Source organism: Adiantum capillus-veneris, chromosome 9 (assembly GCF_014529385.1).
Source record: "Adiantum capillus-veneris isolate H3 chromosome 9, ASM1452938v2, whole genome shotgun sequence".
NCBI lineage: Eukaryota > Viridiplantae > Streptophyta > Polypodiopsida > Polypodiales > Pteridaceae > Adiantum > Adiantum capillus-veneris.
The window spans coordinates 161572386-161597600 of record NC_140939.1 but is presented as its reverse complement, the minus strand read 5'-3'; the positions used below and the strand labels follow the sequence as shown (position 1 = coordinate 161597600).

General features: G+C 39.9%; 1 protein-coding gene across 1 annotated transcript; it reads left to right on the top strand.

Annotated features, from left to right (window-relative positions):
- Positions 1–16240: 16240 nt before the first annotated feature.
- Positions 16241–20417, top strand: LOC147451488 (uncharacterized). Its single transcript, XM_086520383.1, has 8 exons — positions 16241–16378; positions 16697–16728; positions 17984–18499; positions 18577–18680; positions 18762–18879; positions 18979–19281; positions 19351–19902; positions 20144–20417. The coding sequence occupies exons 2-8, from the start codon at positions 16711–16713 to the stop codon at positions 20267–20269; spliced, it is 1737 nt and encodes a 578-aa protein (XP_086376509.1). The 5' UTR covers positions 16241–16378; positions 16697–16710; the 3' UTR covers positions 20270–20417.
- The last annotated feature ends 4798 nt before the right edge of the window (positions 20418–25215 follow it).

Sequence of the window (25215 nt, the reverse complement as noted above, 5' to 3'; positions counted from 1 at the left end):
TCACAAAATACAATGGGTGTGGACTCATTGACACAAACATCCCTGGTTGTTTATATTTGAGTCCATTCAAATGGCTCAGAAAGATGTTCAAGGAATGGTTTTGGCACGTAGTCTACATCATTTAATTCTCGGTCCAAGATACAATCTTCTTGCTTTAAACTCCAATTCTCCGAAGCTCCACATCCAAATAGGAGTGTCTTTGTTTATCCATGATGTCATTTAGTGTCAGCTAAGGTCTCAAAATTAAATTCTTGGATTGGTGTTCTCGAGACATCCTTGTAAGAATGATCTTTCAGGTGCACCTTTGTAATTCATCCCACTTGTTTCAGATACAGGTAGTCATTTCCCCAATATTGAATTAATTGAACCTGCCGGTCAAAAACCCCACAAGAGTTGACTATCACATTTTTCAATAATCCCATCCATTGTTCAATGTGATCATCTGCCAATTGTAATTTCATTCTTTATTGTCTTATTGCAGGTCTACCCCAAGCTTCCCATATGGCTTTAGTGGCTATGCCAATGTCAACCCCACTATCCAGTGGTTTTGACCTTGTTATATTCCACAAGAAGTGTTGTATTCCGTTTGCAATAGTGTCCTACCTTGTTCATCAAAACATTTCTAACAAGTTTATCATGAGATTCTTCTCATTGTAACTCTTGAACTTTTTTCTTTGTTAATCCTAAGATTCCCACTTTTTCGAATGTGTTTCGCAAATCTCCCAAAAGGCATGGTCTAGTTTTTAATAATCCACCCAATGCGATGGTACATTGTGTTAGGCCTAAGGTAGGTCTAGGTAGTAGGCCAAGGGCAAGGATGCTTATGCATTTCAGGGGGCTATATTTGGTAGGCCAAGGCCTTTATATAGTGTGGTTGGGTGGAGAGTTTCCTACGTCAGTTCCCAGTCTCCTCATATTGGTATCAGAGTTCAGAGAAGCGGGGCATGGAGGAGCAATTTGGAGAAGTAGGGCATGGATCGTCTCTCTCTCTCTCTCTCTCTCTCTCTCTCTCTCTCTCTCTCTCTCTCTCTCTCTCTCTCTCTCTCTCTCTCTCTCTCTCTCTCTCTCTCTCTCTCTCTCTCCCCCTTCCTTTTCTCGAAGGAGGAAGGAGAGAATGCAAGGCAAGTGTTGCGAGATGGCTTGTGTGAGGCTTCGAGGCATGGTTGTATGCAACTTCCCTTGCAGAGTTGATGAGGAGCATTCCGCAAGAATTAACCCTTGTGTGGTGATTGTGCCTATGGCGGGTAACATGTTTTGTTGTGGTGATAGGCCAAAAAGGAGCGCCATGGCATGGGGGTAGTTCTCATTTATTCATTGTGCCACACCAAGACTTGTGCATCACGTAGTAAATGGAGTTTCTCCTTTGCAGAGCCTACCACATGTTAAGCCATTGCATATTGAGCTGATGTTTTGAATTTGGTGTCATTTGAAGTTATTGAGTGCTATTTATGCCAAATTTTCTCTGGAACACCAGCAACAACAAAAATTGATCCAATGCGTACAACTAGTGCTATTTATGAAGTTTGAAGTTATTGAGTGCTATTTAAGCCAATTTTTTAGTGGAAACCACCAACAACAAAAATTGATCCATTGTGTACAACTGGTGCTATTTATTTAGTTTGAAGCTATAAAGTGCTATTTATGCCCTTCTCTAGACATCAATAATAGCAAAAATTGATCCAGTGTGTACAAGTAGTATGGGTGAAGAGACTCCAAAAAAATCTTCTTTTCGGGTCAAAAGATAATAATCCCAATTTTTGCAAGTGATGCAAACTTCATGAAACTTGTCAAGGGACCTATTCATAGTGTATACAACTAGTGTACGGCAAGAAATTTAGACTTCATTTTAGTTCAAGTAATAATAACCACAATTATTATCTCGTGCTCCAAAACACAAGATTTTTGAATTTTTCTTGAGGGTGTTGGGTTTCCAAGCCCTCGTTCGTTGTGTCAACCCATGGGAACACTCTCTTAGAGCATGCAGATGATGCACTCAGTTTTGCATAGGAAACAGTGGCTACAGTTATTTAACTACCAATCCTATATATAGATGTAAAGGTTTTGAGTAATAATATACATTATGTTCCTTTTTTTTCTAATGTGTCAAAGCTCTTCTCTCTCTCTCTCTCTCTCTCTCTCTCTCTCTCTCTCTCTCTCTCTCTCTCTCTCTCTCTCTCTCTCTCTCTCTCTCTCTCTCTCTCTCTCTCTCTCTTTGTTGTGGTTCATCAACACAGAGAAAAATTGGTTCATCATAATGCTCTCATCCTCTCATAACTCAGATTTAACATTCAGAAACAGTAACATGACACAGAATATATGGAATGACAGAAGAAGTAACTCAGAATAGAGAGTAAGAATGCTTCATTCATCAAGGAAGAGCTACAGAGATATCTCAGTACAATCAGATCCTTCACAGCATACAGAACCGACTTATATCAACTTTACCAAGAAGTTATAACAACCTCAGTCTTGATATAGTATAACTGTAAAATATCCGATTGATCAACATCCGACTTACTACATATCCAATGAAGCATATCCGACTGACTAACAAAGCAGACCTGACTAACTACTAAACTGACATACTAATATGCATGTCAACACATGGCATGCCCCGGTGGTGGATTTCCCAAAAATCCAACTCGAATCCACATATCTCTTGATTAGAAAGAGATAGACAAAAATACTAAGTCTCTACCACCCTAAATTTCAGATCCTTCTTTTGCAACATCTTCAGTAAACACTTCATGAACTTGATCTCCAACATCTGCAACAACTGCAAAGTCCTGCTGAGGTGCACTCTCCATTAAAAATATCTTCCACTGCAAAATCCTGCTGAGATGCACTCTCCATAAATATATCTCCCACCACATTTGACTTCTGAACTTGATCATCAACCTGCAAAGTCTGAACGGAAACATCCACTAACTTCTTCAATGCAGAACCTGATCCAAACATATGTTCCTCCTCTTTATGCAACTCTTTTTGCTTGTAATCCTGCAACTTCTCTACATAAATCTGCTTCTCTTTCTTCAAGTGTTCCACTGTCTCCAACAAATCAGCTTCATAAGAACTGACAAATCCTGCTTTCACAGCTTCATAAGGATATTTGACAATTGAAGTCAATCTCTGTCTCATGGACTTCCACACATCTTGCATCCCATCTACTAACTGCTGCCTGACCAAATTCAGATCTCCTTCTTCCATAAGCACTCCAGTGACATTTACATCCTCTTGAGCCAACACCTGCTTCTCTAATTCCTGTAAAGGTCTCAACCTCTGTTGAAGAATCTCATTTTGTACCTGTAATTCTGTATTTTTGACAAAAATCTGATCCAATTCAGAAATAACTCTACTTTCCAGATATTTTGTCCAATCCTGAAACATACCCAAGGACAATTTAACCTTGGCTACTTCCCGTTGATGTAGTTGTAACTGAAGCTGCATTTCCAGCTGATGTCTTTCTTTCATGTCCACTAGTTCCAATTTCAGAGCTTCCACTAATTCCGACTGCTGTTGTAGCATAACTTTTGAAACATCAGAATCTGCTACACTTTGTAATTGATCTTCCATCTGCTGCTGCTGATCATGACAAAGCCATGTAAAGCCTTAAGAATTTTAAGAGCTGTTGGTACATCAAAAACATTAATTTCAGACTTTGATGCAGAACTTGGACCAATTGCAGAGAAGTCCAAGGTTTTGGCTACTTCATGCATAGAAGCATCCAATTTCCTCTTTTTAGGAATTGTGAAAGTCTTTCCTATAATCCTGCTTGGTGTTTGGGCATCAACATCCAGATTTTTCAATAGATCGCCCATGAGTGAGTTATGCTCAGGACTAGCCAATACCATTTTTGCCTCTTGCTCAGTATAACCTGCAACAATCAAATCTTGTAAAGTCTGCAATTTGTCTTCACCACCTGTAGTGATAGCTGATTTCTCAGACATTTTAATCTGATCCTGTACTGGAGTTGACTCAAGACTAGGAGTCATAATAGACACTGAAATCTCCCCTGTATCCATTCTTTGAGCAAAAACAAACAGAGCTGAAAGAAATGATGATAACCTACTGCTGCACTGTATCTTCCTCTTATCCAGGCCTAAAATCTTTGCATGGATTCTCTCATAAACCCAGTGAGCCCAGCTAATTTTACCCCCATTCTCAGCAAAACATAATGGTGCCCAGTTGTCTTTAGACGTGTAGTCATACTTGGCCAGAAAACAAACCCTTTCTAAGAACCACTTAAGTTGTTCTCTTCTACAATAGTCCACATTTTTTCACATGAAATACTATCTACCCCCTTCCCTTGGACCAAAATCTTTTTTCAAGTCTTCATCAGAACATTTGGGTGCTGTAGTTATAGAGGTGAAAGGAAGTTGAAATACCTATGCAACCACACCTAGACTAAGACTTACCTTTTTCGATAGCTCCTCTGGTCTTCCTCAATAGTTCCATTTGTGTCTTGGCATAGATGTTTGCCTTCCATTGACTCCAGGGAAGTGTAGCAAACTCATACAAGCCAATTGCCTTTAGCCATCTCTCATTGCGTTCTGCCTTACAGTCAATCTCCACTTTAAAATCTGTGAATGGCTCCATGAGGCGCTGCAACATCTTGCTAGAGGATAAAGGAGCTGTTTCCTCTTCTGGGAGCACTTCAACATCATCCTCTGGATCAGATACATCCACTCTGAGTGTGACACCTTTCGTGCGAGGGCGCAACTTACATGCATCACCCTACTCATCATCTGGCGAAGGTCTCATCACTGAATCTGCTTTTGCTTTAGGCATGGTGGGCATAGAAGGAGAAGAAAGCTTAAAGGGCTGCTGCAAATACATGCAGGATCGGCTTACATTTTTCACACAAGCGTTGCAACATCTAAAAGTGTGTGAGGTGATTACTCCCTCCCTAACTCTAATGATAGCACTTATAGTGGAGAGCACTTTTCACGCTCGTTCACGCCAAATTTGAATCCTAAGTGTTTTTAAAATAATCCGATAAGTTGCAATCCGATCCAGTATATTCCGAGCAAGCAAACTCTGAGCTAGTGAAATCCGACCCAGTATCTGACGGAAATCCCTGTATTATCTGATGAAGGTTCATTAGGTCTCCCCAATCTCAGAAAAATAAAAATTCTTTCAAAACATATTAAGTGCATAAGTGAAGGGTGAGCTTAGACAATGAAAAAACAGATGAAGGTGGAAAGTCAAAAGACAGATGAAGGCGAAAAGTCAAAAGACAGATGAAGGTGGAAATTCAAAAGAAAGATGAAGGCAAAAATTCAAAAGACCTTTTGTGTCCATATAAAGAGGTGTTTTTCTTCTCCTTCATTTTTCCTTTAGCATTTTCTTCTCTTCTCTTTAGAGTTTTCTTTGCACTGTGTGTGTGTGTGTGTGTGTGTGTGTGTGTGTGTGTGTGTGTGTGTGTGTGTGTGTGTGTGTGTGTGTGTGTGTACGTCGTTCCGAGCTAATACATTTGCAAATCTACGTGCTTCGTCATTGCCTGTTGTTGCTATGTGCTATAGACTAGCGCATCGGTTTTTTTTGTTGAGGGAATCTTTGAATTAAGAATACCTTTTATTTTTTTTGAAGCCATTAGTAACCTGCTCCACAGTATTGGGAAAAAATCCAATAGCTTCACAGAAGGCAGCATTTGACACAGTAGGTTTAAGCCATTCCAAATGAGGTGGATTTCCCTAAAACTTCTTTAACCTGAACCCATTGACAGGTTTATCTACTCTAGTGCCAAATACATCTGCCACAATGAATGTTCCCTGACCTAGTCCTTCATGATCTGATATGGTCCTTTATATCTCAAGCTCAGCTTTCCAGGATGAGGACCCAACCTGGATTTGTATAGCATAACCCAATCTCCCACCTAGAAAACTTTGAATTTGACATTCATGCTTACCCAAGCTTTCCTTCTTCTCTAAATCAACTCTGAAATGTATGAGCTGGCCAATGTGTCTTCCTCCAGTTGCATTAAATACTTGCTTCTGTGTTGAACTAATAACTTTGGAGTCATTTTCTCAGCACTAATTCGGAGGCTAGGTACCACCAACTCCATAGGGACCACAACTTCAAGACCATACACTAATATGAAAGGAGTCATACCTGTTGTTACCTTGAAGGATGTTCTGAAAGACCACAAAGCAGAATCTAGCTTTTCATCCCAGTCTTTCTTATTTTCTTGAACAATCTTCTTCAGAATTTTTATGAGTGTTTTACTGGTACTTTCAGCCTGTCCATTGGCCTGGGGATAATAAGCTGTAGATTTTTTGTGCATAATCATGTGGGTTTTAGTTAACTTAGAAGTCACTTCATTCAGAAAATGTGTCCCTCTATCACTGACCAATTCAACAGGACAACCAAACCTGGTCATAATGTTGTGATACAAGAAGTTTGCTACACTCTGAGCCTTGTTATCTTTTAAAGCCACAGCTTCCACCCACTTAGTGCAATAATCAGTAGCAACTAAAATTTATTTTCACCCCCTACTAGTTGTAGGTTTTACTGGTCCCACAAAATCCATACCCCATTTTTGAAATGGTTCCAATGGTAATATAGGATGATCTGTCATCCTGTGCCTAGGATCAGGTTGACCAAATTTTTGACATACCACACAAATTTTTGCATAGGAATGAGCATCCTTCAACGCAGTAGGCCACCATAAACCAGCTTGTAATATCATTTTTCCTGTGATATCCCCTGAGAAATGACCTCTTGCTGCTCCAAAATGAGCTTCTTGCAGCACAACTGATTGCTCAAAATCTCATACACATCTCCTAATTACGTGATCAATCCCTTTTCTGTATAAAGCTCCAGTAATAACCAGAAAATTTCTGCTAGTGATAGCAAATTTCCTTCTTTGATCTTTTGTAAACTCAGTTGGCATGATACCATCAGTTAAAAAAACAAGCATTTGATCATAACATGAATCAGTATGGAACTCTGAATTTCAAATAATTCTGCATCTGGTAACTGATCCTGAACTCCTGTCGGTTGTTCTCCTGTCTCAATCCGACTCAGATAAGTAGCTATTGCATGCTCTTTTCCAGGTGTATGAACAATGATAATGTCAAACTCCTGTAACAACAACATCAACCTTGCTAACCTACCTGTAAGTAAGGGCTTTTTGATAAGGTAAAGCAAAGCTTGGTGATCAACATGGAATATGACCCTATTGCATAGGAGTTAATGCCTGAATTTATTCAAAGCATAAACCATTCCTAAGGCTTCTCTCTCAGTTACTGCATAATTCTTCTCAGCAGAGGTAAGTACCCTATTGGAATAGTACACAGGTCGAAACCACCCCCTGGTCTTCTCATGCATTAACGCAGCTCCAATAGCCACATCCGAGGCATCAACAAATACATGGAATGGTAGTACCCAATCTGGGGGTTGTAATATAGGAGCAATTGACAACATTTTCTTTAAAATCTGAAATGATTTCTCCTAAGGTTCAGACCATACAAAGTCTACAGGCTTTTTTGTTAAGTGGGTAAGAGGCATGCACACATTGGCTAAATATCTGATGTACCTGCTATGCCATTTGACTTGTCCCACAAATTTTCTCAATTCCTTGACATTGGTAGGTTCTTGTGCTGATTGAATTACTTCAATCTTCTTCACATCTATAGACATTTCTTCTTGAGATACCAAATGACCCAATAGCACACCACTTCTGACAGCCATTGCACTTTTGTAAGGATTTAAGGATAATATGAACATCCGACACCTTTCAAAACATAACTTCATATGCTGAAGGTGTAAATCTCTTTGACCAAAAACTGAGAAGTCATCCACAAAAACCCTCATGAAATCCTGCAAATAAGGCTCAAATGTTTTATAAGCTGTAAAATTGAATGATGGTGGTCCATTCTTGAGACCAAAATTCATGACTGTAGATGCAAAAGCTCCCCAATCTATTATGAAGGTTGTTTTGTGTTGATCCTCCTCAATAAATTTAATCTGATTATACCCTGAAAAACCATCAAGTAAACTATACATTTCTTTCCCTGCTATTGCATTCAATATAGCATCACAAAAAGGCATTGGGAAAGGATATGCAATTGTGGCTGCATTTAACTTCATGTAATCAACACATACTCTAATCTTCCCATTTTTCTTTGGTACTACAATGATTGATGATAACCAAGTAACCTCATGAATAGGTTTGATAAATCCAACTGCCAATAACTTGTCAATTTCCTGCTTGACCTGTTGTGCAAAATTTGGGTTCATCCGATATCTTGGCTACACAATCGGAATTGCATCTTCTCTCAGATTAATGTGATGCTGATGTAGTTGTGGATCAATACCTTTAACATCTGAGTAATCCCAAGCAAATACATCCTTATACTCTAGCAACAACTGCAACAAATCCTGTAAAAATTCACCATCCACATAAAATGCTGACTTTGACCATCCTTGGGTCATCCTCAGTCCCTAAGTTCAACTCTCTGAGTTCATCCGGTTGTACTCTTTTAGAGCCACCAAACCTTTTATTATAGATCTTTTCTACCATGTCTCTGGCATCTCTTTCCTCTTGCTGAACTACCTCTTTGGTACTGGAAGATACACTCTGATCCATCAACTTTAGTACGTCGGATCCCTGAATTTCTTGACCCATAGTAGTTTCAACAACAATTTCTTCAGGTTCCTATTCTTTCTGCAAGATACCTTCAATGTCAACGTCAAACACTGGAACAACAGTCGGATTAGCCTGCAAAAATGCTTCCTCCTCATCATCCTCTACTTCTTCAGCAAGAGTGATTGATTGAGTAAACAGTGGCCTTTCTTTGCTAGGAATGTGCTTTCTACCCAGCATAGGAATAGTGGTTACATGTTTACCCTTGGTAAGAACCACCTGATTCTCACCCCAATCATGTTTCACCTTGGCCAATCTGAACCAAGGTCTACCCAACAACATCTCATAGGAAGCATCTCCTTCCTTCATTCTGAGTACAACAAAATTTACTTGAAAGTGCATACCTACAATCTAAATGCAAGAGTTCCTTAAAATCCCTATAGGCTAGACCCTTCTCTGATCAGCCATTTTAACCTGGAAAGGTGCTGGTTCCAACTTTCCTAAGCCCATTGTGAGATAAACTGACTCAGGTAAAATATTGACTCCAGATCCTCCATCCAGCAATACCTCTTCAAATATCATGTCTTGCAAAGTCACCTTAATAACTGGGACCATGAAATCCACATTAGAAGGATGAATGGTATTCACACCTCGTTCCCCTTTCTGCTGAGTCGGAATTCCATAGTGCTTTCCCAACAACTTGTGCAATAACCTTTCCTTAAATGTTGGTACTATAGAAAGCATTTGATCCAAATATAACTTCAAGGGAGATTCAATAAGTACCTCAAACCAATCAGGTTCAGATACCTCCACCTTCTTTTGTTGTTGCAGTGGTTCATCGGAATCGGAATTCTCCTCCAAAAGCTGATGCTGTTGCTCCTTCTAAACATGTTTATGCATCTAATCTCTTACTCCTATTTGCTGCTCCCAATCAATAGGACATTTGGCCTTAGACCTTGTGACTGCCAATACATCAATCCCTGGCTCCAGATGCTCTGGATGGTTGCAATCAATCTCCACATTATCATATTCCTCAAGCTGGTCTGTTGTTGCTGATCCAGTATTTGGCCCTTGATAGATTGGAATATCTATAATGATGACATTAACATGTGCCTGTGGTTGATTGTGAGGAGGTTGTGGTGGACCTGCTTGCTAGTTCTCTAGATTAAAAGGCACTATCGGAATACCCCTTTCCTCTCTATGCTTTACCCACAATGCACATCTGAGACCTACCCAATGATTAGGGTCACCACAATAGACACAAGGCATTACCCCATTGGGGTCTTCTCTGATTATTATCCTGATTTCTACCAGGTCCTCTCTGATTCCCCCTGTCCTGGTGGTCTTCCTCGGAATGGAGCCACCTGATTTGCCTCTGCTGAAGCATTTCCCGGACCAGTACCTGAAGATGGTTTATTCCTCTGTTTAGGATTGTACCAGCATGAGCAGTGGTATGCCCATCCTTCTCACAGATTTCACAAAACCTCTTGTCCTTAGGAGCTATAACTGAATATCCAATACTCTTCAATTGCTGGATCATATCAACCTCATCACCTGCCTTGTCCTTCTTTTTCTTAGTAGGACTCTTTTTTCTTCTTTTTGTCCTCTTCATCAGAGGAACTCTCTGAATCCGATTCATCAGAAGAAGATGTATTTGACTCAGAACCTGATTCAGAATTCTTGGCTCCTCTTTTTCTAGACTTGGCCATGCCAAGCCTCTTCTCACCTCTAGATGTAGCTTGTACAAGGTTATTAAATCCTCCTACAATGTCAATGCTAGATACAACATTTTTAATTCCATTTCTTAAGCCTTTCAAGAAATAACCCGCCAACATTTCATCAGTCGGTCTCTCATTTCCTTGCAGTCTTTCAACAAAGATTCCGAATTTTTGAGAAAAATCTTCTACTAGCATTGTACCCTGTTTGATATGACGCAGCTTTCTTAAAATATCAGTAGGAGTTTTCTCCTTTCTGAATCTTTGTAAAAAAGATAGACTAAGTGCATTGTAAGTAGGAAAGTGAGCTATACCATATTGGCTGAACCAACTCGTGGCCTTTCCTTCCAATGTGGCTGCAAATTGCTGAAATTTGATAGGATCAAGGTTCATAACCTGATATCCACTTGCTTGCCACCTTGTTTCAAATTGGGCTACATGACAATCTGCATCCTCTTTTGACTTCCCTCTGAACTTGGCTGCTTTAATCTATGGGTTAGGAGGTTGTTGGGCCATGGGGATAGGAGTCGAGAGTCTTGCAGGTATTTGCCTGTTAGAAACCCTCAGTGGATCAAAGTGGAGTCGCCTTCTACTTCTTGCAGGGCCTCCTGTCAAGAGTAACGCTCCAACCAATTGCCTCACTGCCCTTCCCTCTACTGCTCCAGAACCCTCCCCACCAGAATTTACCAATGGTTCTTCAAGTGATAGATCAGTCCCACAGTCCCATCATCTTCACTTATATCATCATAATGGAAAGGATCTATATTGCATGCCCTGGCCTGAGACCTTGTGTAATATACTCGAGAGTGTCTCCTACCCCTCTCGGACATGCATTATTCCAGAAAATACCTTCATAAACAAAAATGGAATACCTGATAACTGCATACATCCTCAGTAAAGAAAACATAACCCGCAGGATCACCAAATGTGTTGTGGTTCATCAACACAGAGAAAAACTGGTTCATGATAATGCTCTCATCCTCTCATAACTCAGATTTAACATTCAGAAACAGGAACATGACACAAAATATATGGAATGAGAGAAGAAGTAACTCAGAATAGAGAGTAAGAATGCTTCATTCATCAAGAAAGAGCTACAGAGATATCTCAGTACAATCAGATCCTTCACAGTATACAGAACCGACTTATATCAACTTTACCAAGACGTTATAACAACCTCAGTCTTGATACAATATAACTGTAAAATATTCGATTTATCAACATCCGACTGACTACAATCCGACTTACTACATATCCGATAAAGCATATCCGACTGAGTAACAAAACAGATCTATCTGACTAACTACTAAACTGACATACTAATATGCCTGTCAACTCTCTCTCTCTCTCTCTCTCTCTCTCTCTCTCTCTCTCTCTCTCTCATTAAGCTCTCCTTATTCTAATGCATGCCCTCCTAAGCCATGGCAACTCTCCATTGGCACCCTCCATAGCTATGCAATCCCTTTCACGTGGTATCAGAGCATCAAGCAGCATCCCATGTTGTAGGCAACGCATATCAAAATTCCACTAGTTTTTACTATGGTCTCCTAGGCGACGGTTGCTGCAAACATGGGTTATAGTCTTTCTCTGCACCTGGCATATCAAAACATTGTTGCTGCAATGGTGCAAATCTATTAATTGAAAGTGTCTCAAAACGCTGTTGCGAAGTCGAGGCTGACAATGACGTTTGAAAACACTACTGCGTTGCCTTGCAAAGGCAAAGAGCCTAGGCATTGACAAATTTTTCTAAGGCGTTTGAGACACGCTCGGGCTTGAGGGGGTTCCCTTTATCAAATGAAGGGCCCAAGGAAAGAATTGTAGACACCCATAATCTCGTTAGAGTCCAATGATGGGTCAAAGAAATGCTCCGTGATGCCATCAATCAAGCTATGGTAGCAAGATTCTGCTGACGATAGACTATGCTCAATCTATAAGTACATAAGTACAAACAGCTCAAACTCCCATCAGACCTTCACGAAATACAGAGACATTGCCATAGAAAAACTTGTCTTAAGAAAACAAAATCTTGTGTCGATTTGGTTTTCCAAGATTGCCCATGCCATTCACAGTCATTTTGAAACCCACTGGCAAGGAGCACCAAAATCAAACTAGAAGCAAGAAAAGTTTTAAACGTATTAAAAACAGCCTCGATATAGTTGGTGTTGAAAATGACCTATCTTTTGAAGAATGGCTGTGAAGCTTGCAGTTGACTTTCGAAGAATATGCTTCGGTAATAAGAAACACACTGTCCACCACAACACTCTTCTTGAAACGACTTGTAAATAAAATTTACACAAATAATTTTAATCCCACGATTGCAACACTATGGGATGCAAATACTGATATTCAATTTATCTTCAATGCACATGGTGTAGCAAGTTATTGTACATCATACATAACAAAGATGGAGAACAAGGTTGATTGCCGCAATAAAATATCAATTCGATATTTGTGTGGCCAATAATGCAACAACAATCGAGCGACTGCACAAGGTAGGCAACACTATTCTTAACACATAGCAAATTAGTGTGCAACAAGCATGTTATATAGTGCTTTCATTATCGCTCCATAGTGCAACTCGTGCCTTTGTATACATAAACACTAACCCTCTGTTCAACGTGCATTAGTTTTTAAAATAAATTCATCTTTGCAAAACCTTGACTTATCCGACACAAACATATTCTTCCAAAATATTATTGACAAATACGCTCAAAGACTAGAAAGTCTCCATCACCTATACTGAATATACATCAACGAGTAACCAAGACGGAACAACATACAAAAAATTACATAGAGCTAAGATCATATGATTCATGAAATATAATATTATTAAGAGTCCAGAAGACCACTACAGAGAACAATGCTTGCTATACCTCCCTTGGATCAACAATGAGAACCAGCATTTGAAAGAATCCTCTACATGGAGGGACATATATAATCATCATTTGCAAGTCATAAATCAAATGAAATTAAGTTCAGTAAAGACGCAAGTCCAATAGAAAAACTCACAAAACACTACACTCTCTCCCCAAGCACAACAGACAATGACTCATACCACTCACACCAAGCAAATGTTCTCAACGACTTAAACATCAATGTGAGCTCTAAAAACCCTTTGCAATTACAATATTTTAAGTACCTCGCTATGGCAAATGATGACTACTATGCAGGCATTGAAAACTTAAACCACCAACAACGACACATATTTGATGACGTAATGTTAAAAAAATGAATTGAACCCAACAAAGCAATACATCTCTTTCTTACAGGAGGAGCAGCAACATGAAAAACATTTGCCTTGCTATTGTTAGTAGAAGCATTGCAAAGATTCTATAACCATAAAAGCCCACCCAATCCAGAATCTCCAACAACATTACTAATGGCATTATAGGAAAGGAAGCTTTCAATATTGGTGGCACACAATTCACTCTGCACTTCACTTGCCTCTAATTACTTCTTCGCAAACAAGTTTGAGTGGTGCTGAAAAGTTGGATGCACTTTCGCTTCTATATAGAGATTTAAAAATTATAGTTTTTGATGAGGTATCTTTGATTGTTTCAAGTGTGTTTTCCATGGTCGACTCACGTTTGCGTGCGATCAAACGAGTCCATCATAAACCATTCGGTGGATTGGATGTCATTTTGTATGGTGATTTATGTCAAGCAAGCCCCATCAAGGATACCTAGATCTTTGAAAAAAAAACCAAACACTTTTAGAAACAATTTCTCCTTCATATTGGCACACTTATCCACGATGCTATGAACTTACACTAACAATGCGACAAAATGATCCAATATTCATAGAGATTCTTAATAAACTTCGAGCTGGCCAACATAGCTTTGAGGACTTGAAATGCCTTAATAACAATTGCTATAGACCTAGTCCAACTAATCATCAAGTTTCTCATCTATTTTATTCCAACAAAGAAAAGGACACTCATAATTTTAACATCTTCAATCAAATGCAAGGAACACCCCACACTTTCAATGCTATTGATAAAAGAAACAACTCATGCTTCAAAACAATTAACATTCCCACAGACCCCAAAGCAATTGGAGGATTGCACCCCACACTAAGCCTAAAAACATGCATTGTTGTCGAACTATGCATGGGAAACCTACACATTCTTGATGGGTTAGTGGAAGGAGAGTACGAAGATTTCACCAAAAAATGAGCAAAACTATAATATGAGTTCATTTCTCTAACCCTATTGTCGAAAAGAAAAAACGCTACAAAAATCAAGCACTATATTCACCAACGCTTAGCAAACAATGGACTCCAATAGAACGTGTCGTTCATGAATTTCAAGTTGGAAAAAACCTACTTGAATACAATTTCAAGATCGCAGTTCCCGTTACAACCACCTAATGCCCGAACAATTCATCGTTCACAAGGTCTTTCATTGCAAACAGTGGCCTTCAATCCTGAACACATAAGAACACATGGTCTTGCATACACAACATTATCTCGTATTCGAGACTCGACTAATCTATACATACTCAAAAGACTACAACCTTCCCATATCAAAGTTGACCGAACCGTGTTGGAAGAATTGCATCGCCTACAAGTACAAGCTAAATGGATCTCCACCCAAAAGCCATTAGAAGCTTACTCAAAGACACATATTATCCTTCAATCTCTAAATTATATCGTCTCTTTCAATAAACATATAACAAATATTACAACAAATTCCATCCTAATGGCATCACATGTACTCTGTTTGCAAGAGACAAGGCTAACAAAACAAATACCACATGCAATATCAGGCCTTCTACACCACCAGTTCAATGGGAAAATGGGCGTCTCAATCTCCACCAAAAAACACTGATCCACTTTGATTATACGAGTATCTGTCGTCTAGGAATTGAGATACTACAAGCAACCATTAAGTTCACAAACAACAAAATCATCAAAGTAGTATCTCTTTACAACTCCTCTTCGATACCACTAACAAATTTAATAGATGCATTGACATCATTGCTCGAAAAACACATTGAGAAAATTCCAATTAGTATCTTGGGTGACTTCAACATCGACATTAAAGTTCCTAACACTTCATACAATCGCCTTTCCTCTTTCCTAAATAAATTTAGCATCAGACAATTAATAACATATATTGCAATTATCCATGGATCTTCTTTAGACCACATTTGGGCTAGCTCAACAATCTCCAACTACGAATCAGGGACCAACTTCATGTATTGGTCTGATCACTTCGTAACATACATTATGCTGTCTTCTAACCGACCTTAACACTACCAATCCCCATCTTTTTCTCCTCGTGCAGGTCAGTGTGAATCTTCACCTTGTTTTTTATGCTTATCAAATTAACTTTTTTTAATAAAAAAAAGTAAAAATTATAGAGTATCATTTTTTTTGCCCAACTCACAATTGTGAGTAGATGTATTGTATTAAACACCAAAAAATGTACAGTAGCCTCAAGCTCATATCGAGCCTTAAAGGGCCATTTGAGACATCAGAAGGCTTACACATCGCCAAGTAACAACGAACCGTTACCCACGTTGCAAGAGGTCATGGCCGCTAGAGATGCATGACACCACTCGTCTGAATTCTTCTTTTTCCCGTGGCAATAATCAGTTCACTACTTTCGTGAATAATGTTCTTGAAGCTAGCTGCCATGATGTCATTCTCAAAAATTCGACGATTCTTGGCTTTCCATAGGTGTTGAAAATAGCAAAATCTGATAGTTTGAGTACATATCAACAACGTTTGGCTTTCAATTGCAAGTGAGAGGCTGGATTTTTTACCTTTTTAAAATAGATTTTTAACTCTCATGACCCTTCAATAGTCACTTTCTTGTCTTTTGAAGCCCCCTTCAAGACTTCAATAGGTGGGCACTTCAAATGTGACTACATGGTATGGGCCCTGGAGGACCTTTAGAGGGCCTATGGGAAGCCCTCTTGAACTTCATAAAGACTTTACTGGGCAGTTAATGTGGCTAAATTGGGTGATCATCACCATCATCTTCTTCGTCGCAAGATCATCGCGCCTTACAGAAACGCAATCGATCCTCGAAGCCTCGAAGATTCAGAAGTCGTATACAGCACGTCTTAAGGTATGGCTATGAGTTTCGGGATTGCGTTTCTCTTTCCTTTTTTTGCCTCTTTTATTTTGGTTCTCTCTCTCTCTCTCTCTCTCTCTCTCTCTCACACACACACACACACACACACACACACACACACACACGGCCACACACATGCCATCCTATGCGCAGAACCCATGCTATAGGTCCTAGTCGCTATATAATCTGCCCATATTGTTAGTATTGTTTCTGAGACAGTGTTTCAATTCTAACCAGGCATAACCAAGCATCGGAGTGTATTTTTGATGTGTATGATGTTATAATCGCTTCTTTTTGTTTGATTTCTCTCAGGTTGTGCAGCAGGGATGGTTCAAAGTCTCAAGGTATTTTCTCTTCTTCAAAGAAAGTGTTAGTGTTTGTATTTGCATGCAATCTACGCCAATCGTTGTGTGGGTATGTGAAGATTGCTACAATGTTATGTAATTTCGATTTAAGAATTTGATCTTTTGTCTTTTGTTTAAGTTGTCATGTGGAGTTTGAATTCTAGGATCTAGTCTTTGTATTGTCTTTACCTTGTTTGTGATTTAGTTTGCTTCTTTATCTGTTTTCTTGTGTGCCTTGCGTAGTAATAGAGGACGCGTCCTCCCGTTCTCCCCATCCTTGCACCATCCCGAGCCGTCTCCTTGTTTCCAACCCCTCTTGTAGAAACAAGATTCCCCTCTTAGGTCCTGTTCCCGTTCCCTGTCCCAATTGTTTGGGATGCGTCCCATGTTCCTACGGTGCCTTACTACTTTTGAGGTTTTGTGAGTGTTATTATAGCCTCCCTTATAATTTCTAAGTTACTACTTTTGAGGTTTTGTGAGTGTTATTATAGCCTCCCTTATAATTTCTAAGTTCAGACTGTTCTGACCTTATGAAGGTATATTCTGCTTGTTGTGATTGTTTTTTTAGCAAATAGCACATATTCTCCTTAATGTTGAAAGGTATTTTTGATGGCTACATATATTCACTACTTACATAATGCAAGGACACTCTAAAGAGAAGAAAACGTTAAAGGGAAATTAAGCAAAGAAAAACACATATGTAATAGTGCACTCGACCATCTCTCTTTATATAAACACAAAAAGTCTTTTGACTTTTCACTTCCACGTGTCTTTTCATTTCCTAAACTCACCCTTCACTTATTCCCTTTTGATGTATTGAAAGGCTTTTTAATTTTCCGAGATTGGGGAGACCTAATCTCCTTGTTGTAATTGTTTAAAGTTGAGTATTTGTTTCAAAGTTTCAACTTCAAGGTTTTGTTTATCTTTTTTGCTCACTTGTGGCAAAGGCCTTAGTGTTAGGTTGTCTCTTTTAACCTTTGAAGATCAGATAATGATGGGTTTCTTTAATGCTAAACCTTGAACTAGGTATATTTAAACACTTTTATTGGCTCCTTTTGCTCATTTATTGAAGTTATCAAATGTAAGCCATCTTAACATTTCTTGTGCTTCTTCTTGTTGAGTTCATAAGGTAATTTAGTTTTTTTTCTTTTCCGTGGGCCTTGCTCTTGTTTTCATGAGTTTTTTCTAGCCTCTCTGATAAGTCACAAGTTCAGATTTTCCTGTTTCTGTAAGTTTTTTTTTTCATGTTTTCCAGATCAAGTATGGGGAGACATTTCATAGGATCAGATTTCCACCGAGAATGTTTAACTATGATGATTTGGTGCTGAAAATAAGGGATCGCTTTGAAATTCCGAGCACATTCAGGGTCATCTTAACATACAGAGATGGAGAGGATGATGTTATCACTATTTTTGACAATGAGGATCTCAGGGATGCATGCTGTTTGGGAGGATTTGATGTTTTGAGGATAGAGGTTAAGACAGTATTGTCGCAAATGGGGGTTGAAGCCAATGGCAATGAATCTGACTTCAATACGACAGAATCTAAAGCCAAAGGCAATGCGTCTGAACTCAATACGACAGAATTTAATGTTGAAGCTCTTCTTAAAGGCTTGTTTCCAGAATCAACAGCAAAAGCAATAGATCAAGTGTTGTTACGCTATCCTCCATGTCTCTTCGCGACCGTGCCTGCCCATGTACTCCCTGAGGCTCTTGATACCTTCCTTGGAACTTTGGCAGCAGGAAATGCAGAGAATGAAAAAAAGTTGCCGGTAAGAGCTTTGTTGTAACCGCCTTTTGCTTTGGCAAACTCTTCGTTGTGTAAATTGGATTGGCGTGGCTTTGTTAGAGAGGCGACCAAGTCATTGCGCCTGGTATGGCTGTTCACAAATACATTGAGTGCGACAACTGTTTTGTGTGTCCTATTGTGGGCCCTCGGTACAAATCCATCACGTAAGTTGCTTGGGTTCTTGTATTTTGCCGTACGGGCTTTTTCGTCTTCTATTTTTTAAGGTGCATGCGGGGTTTTTGCAGAAAAGATGACTACGATCTGTGTTCAAATTGTGTCAATAAGGTTGGAAATCCCATGGATTACCGCAAGTTGGACCGCCCTTTGATTGTTGTTCCCCCTAATCTTGATGCGTCTTTGAAGGTGCGAATTCCTTTGAAAAGACTCACTCTATAGTCACTCTATTTCTCTATGAGTGCTTTATATTCCCTTTCCTGAACAATGTTTTTTGTTTAAATGCAGGGTGCAAATGATCAATGCTCTTTTACTTCTCCATGCAGAATACTTTCATCCCGAGGCCCTTTTGGGCGGGTTTCTCCGAAACCTGATTGTGTTTTTAAGGATTTGAAGGGCATTGAGAGCCCCTTAGATGCTGAATTTGTGAAGGATGTCACCATCCTGGATGGTTCAAAAGTAGAAGTCGACTCTACCTTTACAAAGGTTTGGCGACTCAGGAATTGCGGAGCGCATCCATGGCCTGAGCATACAAAGCTTATTCATATTGGAGGAAACATGCTTGGTTCCGGTGGTTTTGTGACATTGAAGGTAAGGCTTTGCTGAATACCATACTCTGGGGATCATAATAGAAGACTTGACAACATTTGTTGTTTTCAGCTTCCAGAAGGCGGATTACCCTTCGAGAGTGAGCTTGATGTGAGTGTGGAACTGAAAGCACCCAAGCGTACTGGCCAATATCTAGCAAATTGGCGTTTGAGAGCACCTTCTGGGCAAATGTTTGGACATAGTGTATGGGTTCTTATTGAGGCCATTCCAGATTGCAACAAAAGCCAAAAATGTGAAGAGTCGCAGGCTGACAAGGAGCTAAAGGCCTCTGTTTCTGAAGAAGCGAAAAGGGCCGATTCTCTTGTAAACGACGTCAATGAAGGCGAAGAGGCAAAGAAGACAGAGTTTGGCTTGGGCAAAGCTTCGATGTTATCAGAACGGTATGAAGAGACTGACGGCTTCTCTTTAGTGGAGAGTGTGGACAATGGAACTGGCGAAGAGTGTGAAGCTACTGAAGAGTTTGAGCTGGTGGGTTTGCTTGCACACAAGTTGGATATCAAACAAGATGATGTCAATATTGAGTCAAGCCAAAATAGTTTTCCTGAGGATGACTCTTTAGCTTCGACTGAGTGGGATCACATGGTGAGGGAGTTAGAAGAACTGGTAAGCTTGTACTCTTAGATGCTTTAAGGCACACATTAAGGGGGATTTTGGGATGTCAAAAGGGCCCTTTAAGGAATTCCATTGCGGTAGCTCTGCAAAAATTTTACCGGATGCGCAATTTGGAGGGGAGGTGATGCATGCAATTCCTTAGAGGGCTCTTTTGAGACCCCAACATTCCCCTAATGTTTTTGGAAAATTGTTGTAATGCAGGGCTTGGTAATTTACTGGCTTGGTAATGCAGGGCTTTCATGATACACACACAAGCATGAAGGAACTCTTGCTTAAGAGTGAAGGCAGCATAAAGAGAGCTGTGAAAGAGCTCGTAGAGCTGGAGACACAAACACCCGGGAAAGTCAAGGCGGCGTGAAAGTGCTTAGACTTTGACACAATGTGCAGCTTTTGTGCAGCTTTTGTTTTCACATGTATAAAGTTTTGAGGTCATGTACATAGTAGCATCTCAGAAGTAATCGGGCACCGTTGTATGCAATTAGTATATATCCATTGTTTTTTGATAAGTTAACAACACAACAATGGCCTATGGGAGAAATATTCTGTCACTTTGCCAAACACTTCCAACCATTGTAAGCTTATTTACTGTTTTTTCGATGGGCTGAAGTTGTTTGGCCTACCATCAATACTCAAGTTTAGGGCTTCAACAAGTTGAGGTGTTTTGTATGGTGCCGAAAGTAAGAGATTGGCCATTTGATGCTTGGTGGTTTGCTATTTTGTAATGTTCCTCAAAAATGCCATTTCATTAATATGAAGAGGTGGGGTGCTAAAGAGTTCAAAACTTTAGTTCTTGTTTTCATTTTTGCTTTGTAGCCTGTTAAAACATGCCTCGGAGGAGACGTAGAAAGGTGCACAATTTTATGTATGCCTTTCTTTTTTTGTGTTAGAATTGGGTTCTTCCATTTTTGTTTGAAAATGTCAAACTTCTTTCACAGTGTAAATGGGTCCCTTAATATAAAACCTTACTTGACTTCCTTTTCCTTTCATTGTTTAAAATGCCAACATGAGATTTCACCTTGTTTTTGATACACATCGTGTAATACATTTGTTTATTTGTACAATTGGTAATTCATTGAACATGCTTAGAATTCATTGAACATGCTTGCAGAGGTTTAAAGCAAACTCAAAATGCCGCACATGACCGACGTTAAAAGGGTGCCCAACAGCTTTCAAGGCCTACGGAGATTCACAAGTTGCTATACTCTACCTTTACTGGTAGCTTACTATCTCAGTTATATGTACTCTTCGTCACTAAGACCCCTTGTTTGGCCCTTACGATGTTGACCTATCAATTTGCTAACTCTCACGAGAATTGGCAAGCCTTGATAAACCAAGATACATTGGATTGGCATGCTTTTTGACACTTGGATATGGCTCAAATCACTTGTTAGAGGTTGCGGTGGCCATTGATTGAGTGATTACTTTAGCCATGTTAATCTAGGAGACAAACATAGTTTACTTGAGTGTTAATAGCACTCAAGTGTTAAAAGCTCTGTGCAACCCTTGGTTATGGCTATAAGCAAGGGCCTTATTCATTGTTGACCTCGTGCCTATTTGTAGCTCATACTTTCATTTTATGTCCCAAAGCAAATGCCCTATCAGACTAATAGGCATATCATTTTTCTTCTCCATAGTCCTCTCTTGCAGCCAAGTAGTAACATGTTTCTTATAAGTAATGTACTTTCCCATTATTTTACCCTATGTTACAATTACAACAATGGGTGCCTAAACAACAAGCCATCTTCCTATTGGCATGCACTTGCTTCTCGACTACCACAAATTTGGCTTGTGCAATCTTTTGAGCCAAAATACCAAGGGATGTGTGTTTAAAAAGGAGGGGGTAGTTGCATAGTGATGTTTATTTCAGCTGCAATAAATATATGGAGGTCAAATTGTCCAAGTGAGCGTCAGTTAATACATTTGATGTGATATCCACCAAGCAACATCTTGTGATCTATAATGGGGTCAATGGGAGTTCCATGTTGTAAATAACTTCAATTAGAGGTTCCCTAAAGGGCTTGAGCCCTTGATCAGTGCTAAATCAAGTCCTAGGGTATAAAAGGAAAGTTGGTCAATGTAAGCTTAATTTTTGGGAAGTAAGTACCACTCGAGCTTGAGAGCTCAGGCTATGGAGTCTTCATTCCGTCTGTCTCTCTCATTTCCTTATCCATAATGGCTTGCGAGTGCATAGTGTTGCTTGTATAGTGTATTTGTGAGCATGCTTGTCTCTTGTCTATGCATGCATAGTCACTTATCACCAAGCATGTGTGTGTGTGTGATTGTAGTGAAGCATTATATGCATGCTTCACCACAGCTTACATGTCAATCTTATGCTCTTGCATATGTGTGTGTACTTGTAGAGTAAGTGTGTAGGTAAAAGTTATCAATAGTGTGCCCCCATAGTTGATGTGTCTGTGTGTGGTTGAAGGTTTTGGGTTGAGGGTTGCTTCTTGCCACATAAAATCCTCTTTTGGATTCTTCTTCTTTTTTCGACTCTCTCACATTCCATCATGCCTTAACGCCGAGTCAATAAAAAAATTGCCGGCTTGATATTATTGTTGTCACCGATGTAGCATCCAATTTGCTATGATGCATAGAAGCAAAAACAACTCACCAAATAGGGTAAGGGAGCCAGTTTAGAGACAACAAATTTTGACCCCCAGGTTAGACACATATCCACCCCAATTTAGAGGCAAGAAATTTGGCATATTCCAAGAATCTTGCTTATGTGTCATGTTGTGATTTACTGAAAAGTGTACAATTATTGGGTTTTGAGTGTCTCTAATGCTTCAAAATGCCTCAAAAGTTGAATTTTTTCAAATGGAGCATTCAAATGAAGTCCAAAAAATATTGATTCTGGTAGCATTTGATTTGCCTTTTCATGAGGAATCTCGTGCAATGCGTAAATATTAAAAATGATGAGATTTGTAAATGCCCCCCCCCCCCCCCCCCCCCCCCCCACCCCAAAATATCACGTTTCCGCAAAAGGCCTTTAAACTGCTCCCTTATCCTAAAGGTGAAAAGGTGGCCAGAGTGTGTGCAAGAAAAAGTGTGTTCTAGAGTGGGACGGAAAAGATACGATGAAGAGAATCTATATGATGACCGGGATTGAACAACAATGATCTTACATTGGGCTTGTGCAAGGAAAGAGGTGGAGAATGTCAAACCACGACCTTGTCGCACATTTCCCACTAGGATTCAAGAGGGGAGTGAGATGACACAAGGATCACTAGCACCCTGACACACATTGCTAGAGCTGGAAGAAGGTGTAGGGAATGGTCCTTCAATGACCATTCCCCCTAATAACTCCCCGCCGCTTGCCATGATGGGAGCAGTTATTTTGTGGGAATGGTCATTGAAGGGCTGTCAATAGTCCAGGGGAGGGTGGCCAATCGCATTCTTAGTCCTGATGTGTCCATAGTTGTATGAAGCCAGGTTATGTCTGTTGAACTGCACGATTACCAATGCTGACGTGGCTGCGTGTTATTGGTGTGCAGGGGCTGACAATCGATGAGTGTGGCCTGACAATTTCGACTGCTGATTTGTCAGAGATCTGATGGCTGGTCTCGTGGATTACACTGTTTAACGTCCACTGGTTGGAGGGTCACGATCACTTACCCCCGACCATGGACTTTGACGGCATTGAGAACCTGCAATCACAATAAGATAACATATGACAAGTCCTCTTCCCTACATACAAGAAGAGGGTGAGTAAGTGCTCACTCTTCTAATGTGCTCAACACGCTCTTGTTGGGGTAAAGGCTATAGTTACCGCTTGTCCTGTGCCACGACTAACCCTAAAGAAACTAACTTATTCACTCTTCTCCTTCATATAAAATAAATAAACCAACAAAGCTCACACTCCTGCAAGTGTGGTTCCCCCACTCCTCTTGCTGTCCCTCTCTTTTATTCTTGCTCCGCACACGCACGCATCGCGCACACACCTCAAGCAAGGCGATGCGTTGACATTGTTTTCCCCTGGCACGTGCAACCCCTCATGGAGTGGCTAAGGCCCAACCTTAGCATTTGTAGGTAATCAAAAATATGTAGCAAAAGATTCAACCAATTTACAGAAAAACCATTGGTGCAAAAGCTTAGAACCAAGGCATTGTTGGGAAATTTGAAGCAAAGAGGCGCACGCCCTTGATTTGGAGTGTAACATTGAAGACAAGTAGATCTTGGTAAAACAACATTGGAGCAACACATTACAAATCACATAAATAGGCCTTAATAGTAGCTTGAAAATCAAACGCAAGGGAGCCTTTTGAAGCTTGAAAACGCAAGGCCACCCAAGAAGCATAGCTCAGTTGATGAGACCTTTGCCATGTAACCCCAAGGTTGAGGGTTCAAGGCTCACAGGTTGCGTTCTCTTGGGTGTATTCTCCTCTCCTATTGGGGGGGGGGGTGGTTCCCATCGTTGCCCCTCGAGGGTGTAATGTACAACAATGTACATTTGTTAATGCATGATATGTGTATATTGTCTCCCTACTACCTTCCCCGCACTGATGGTGAAAAAAATAAAATAAAAAATGCAAGGCTGGTGCATAAGATCCAAAAAATGAATGCAACTTAAAACAAAAGCAAACTTCAACGCACCAAAAGCCCTTGGCTCTCTCTCCCTCTCTCTCTCTCTCTCTCTCACACACACATACACACACACACTGCTAGGATAAAGTGTCAAAATCACTATACTGATACTGGTACTACTTGTGTGCTGATCCTAGAGTTGGTACTGGTATTGATGATACCTATGTACTGGTACTGGTACGGGTACTTATTATACTAGACTGGCATGGATACTACTTATGTACCGATACTGGTGTTACTTGAGTACTAGTAATGCACTGAACAGGTACTGGTACTTTTATTGAAGCAAAATGGAACTACGCGAGTACTGGTACTTTATTGCACTAAAATGATACTACTTATAAACCGATGCTACTTATGTACTGATACTGGATTCACTTGTGTCCTGGTGCTATTCTGTACTGATACTGGTACTTTATTGCGCTGAACTGATACTGCTGCCACTTGTGTGATATACTGGTCGGGGGACTCATACGTTCTGTGTATTTTACTAGTACGGAGGCTGCTCATGAAACTGGTATTGGTGCTAACTATGTACTGGTATAGTATTATTACTCAACTACTGCGACTCTGGTTCTAGGAAACTGATTAAATGCAATGAATGACTGGTTGATTACGATGACGGTGGCAGAATATTGTTATGGTCATAATGGATCGTGAATTATAATATTTTTGGTAAAAGCTGCGCATATAGCAGTATGTGGTTGCAAATTATAT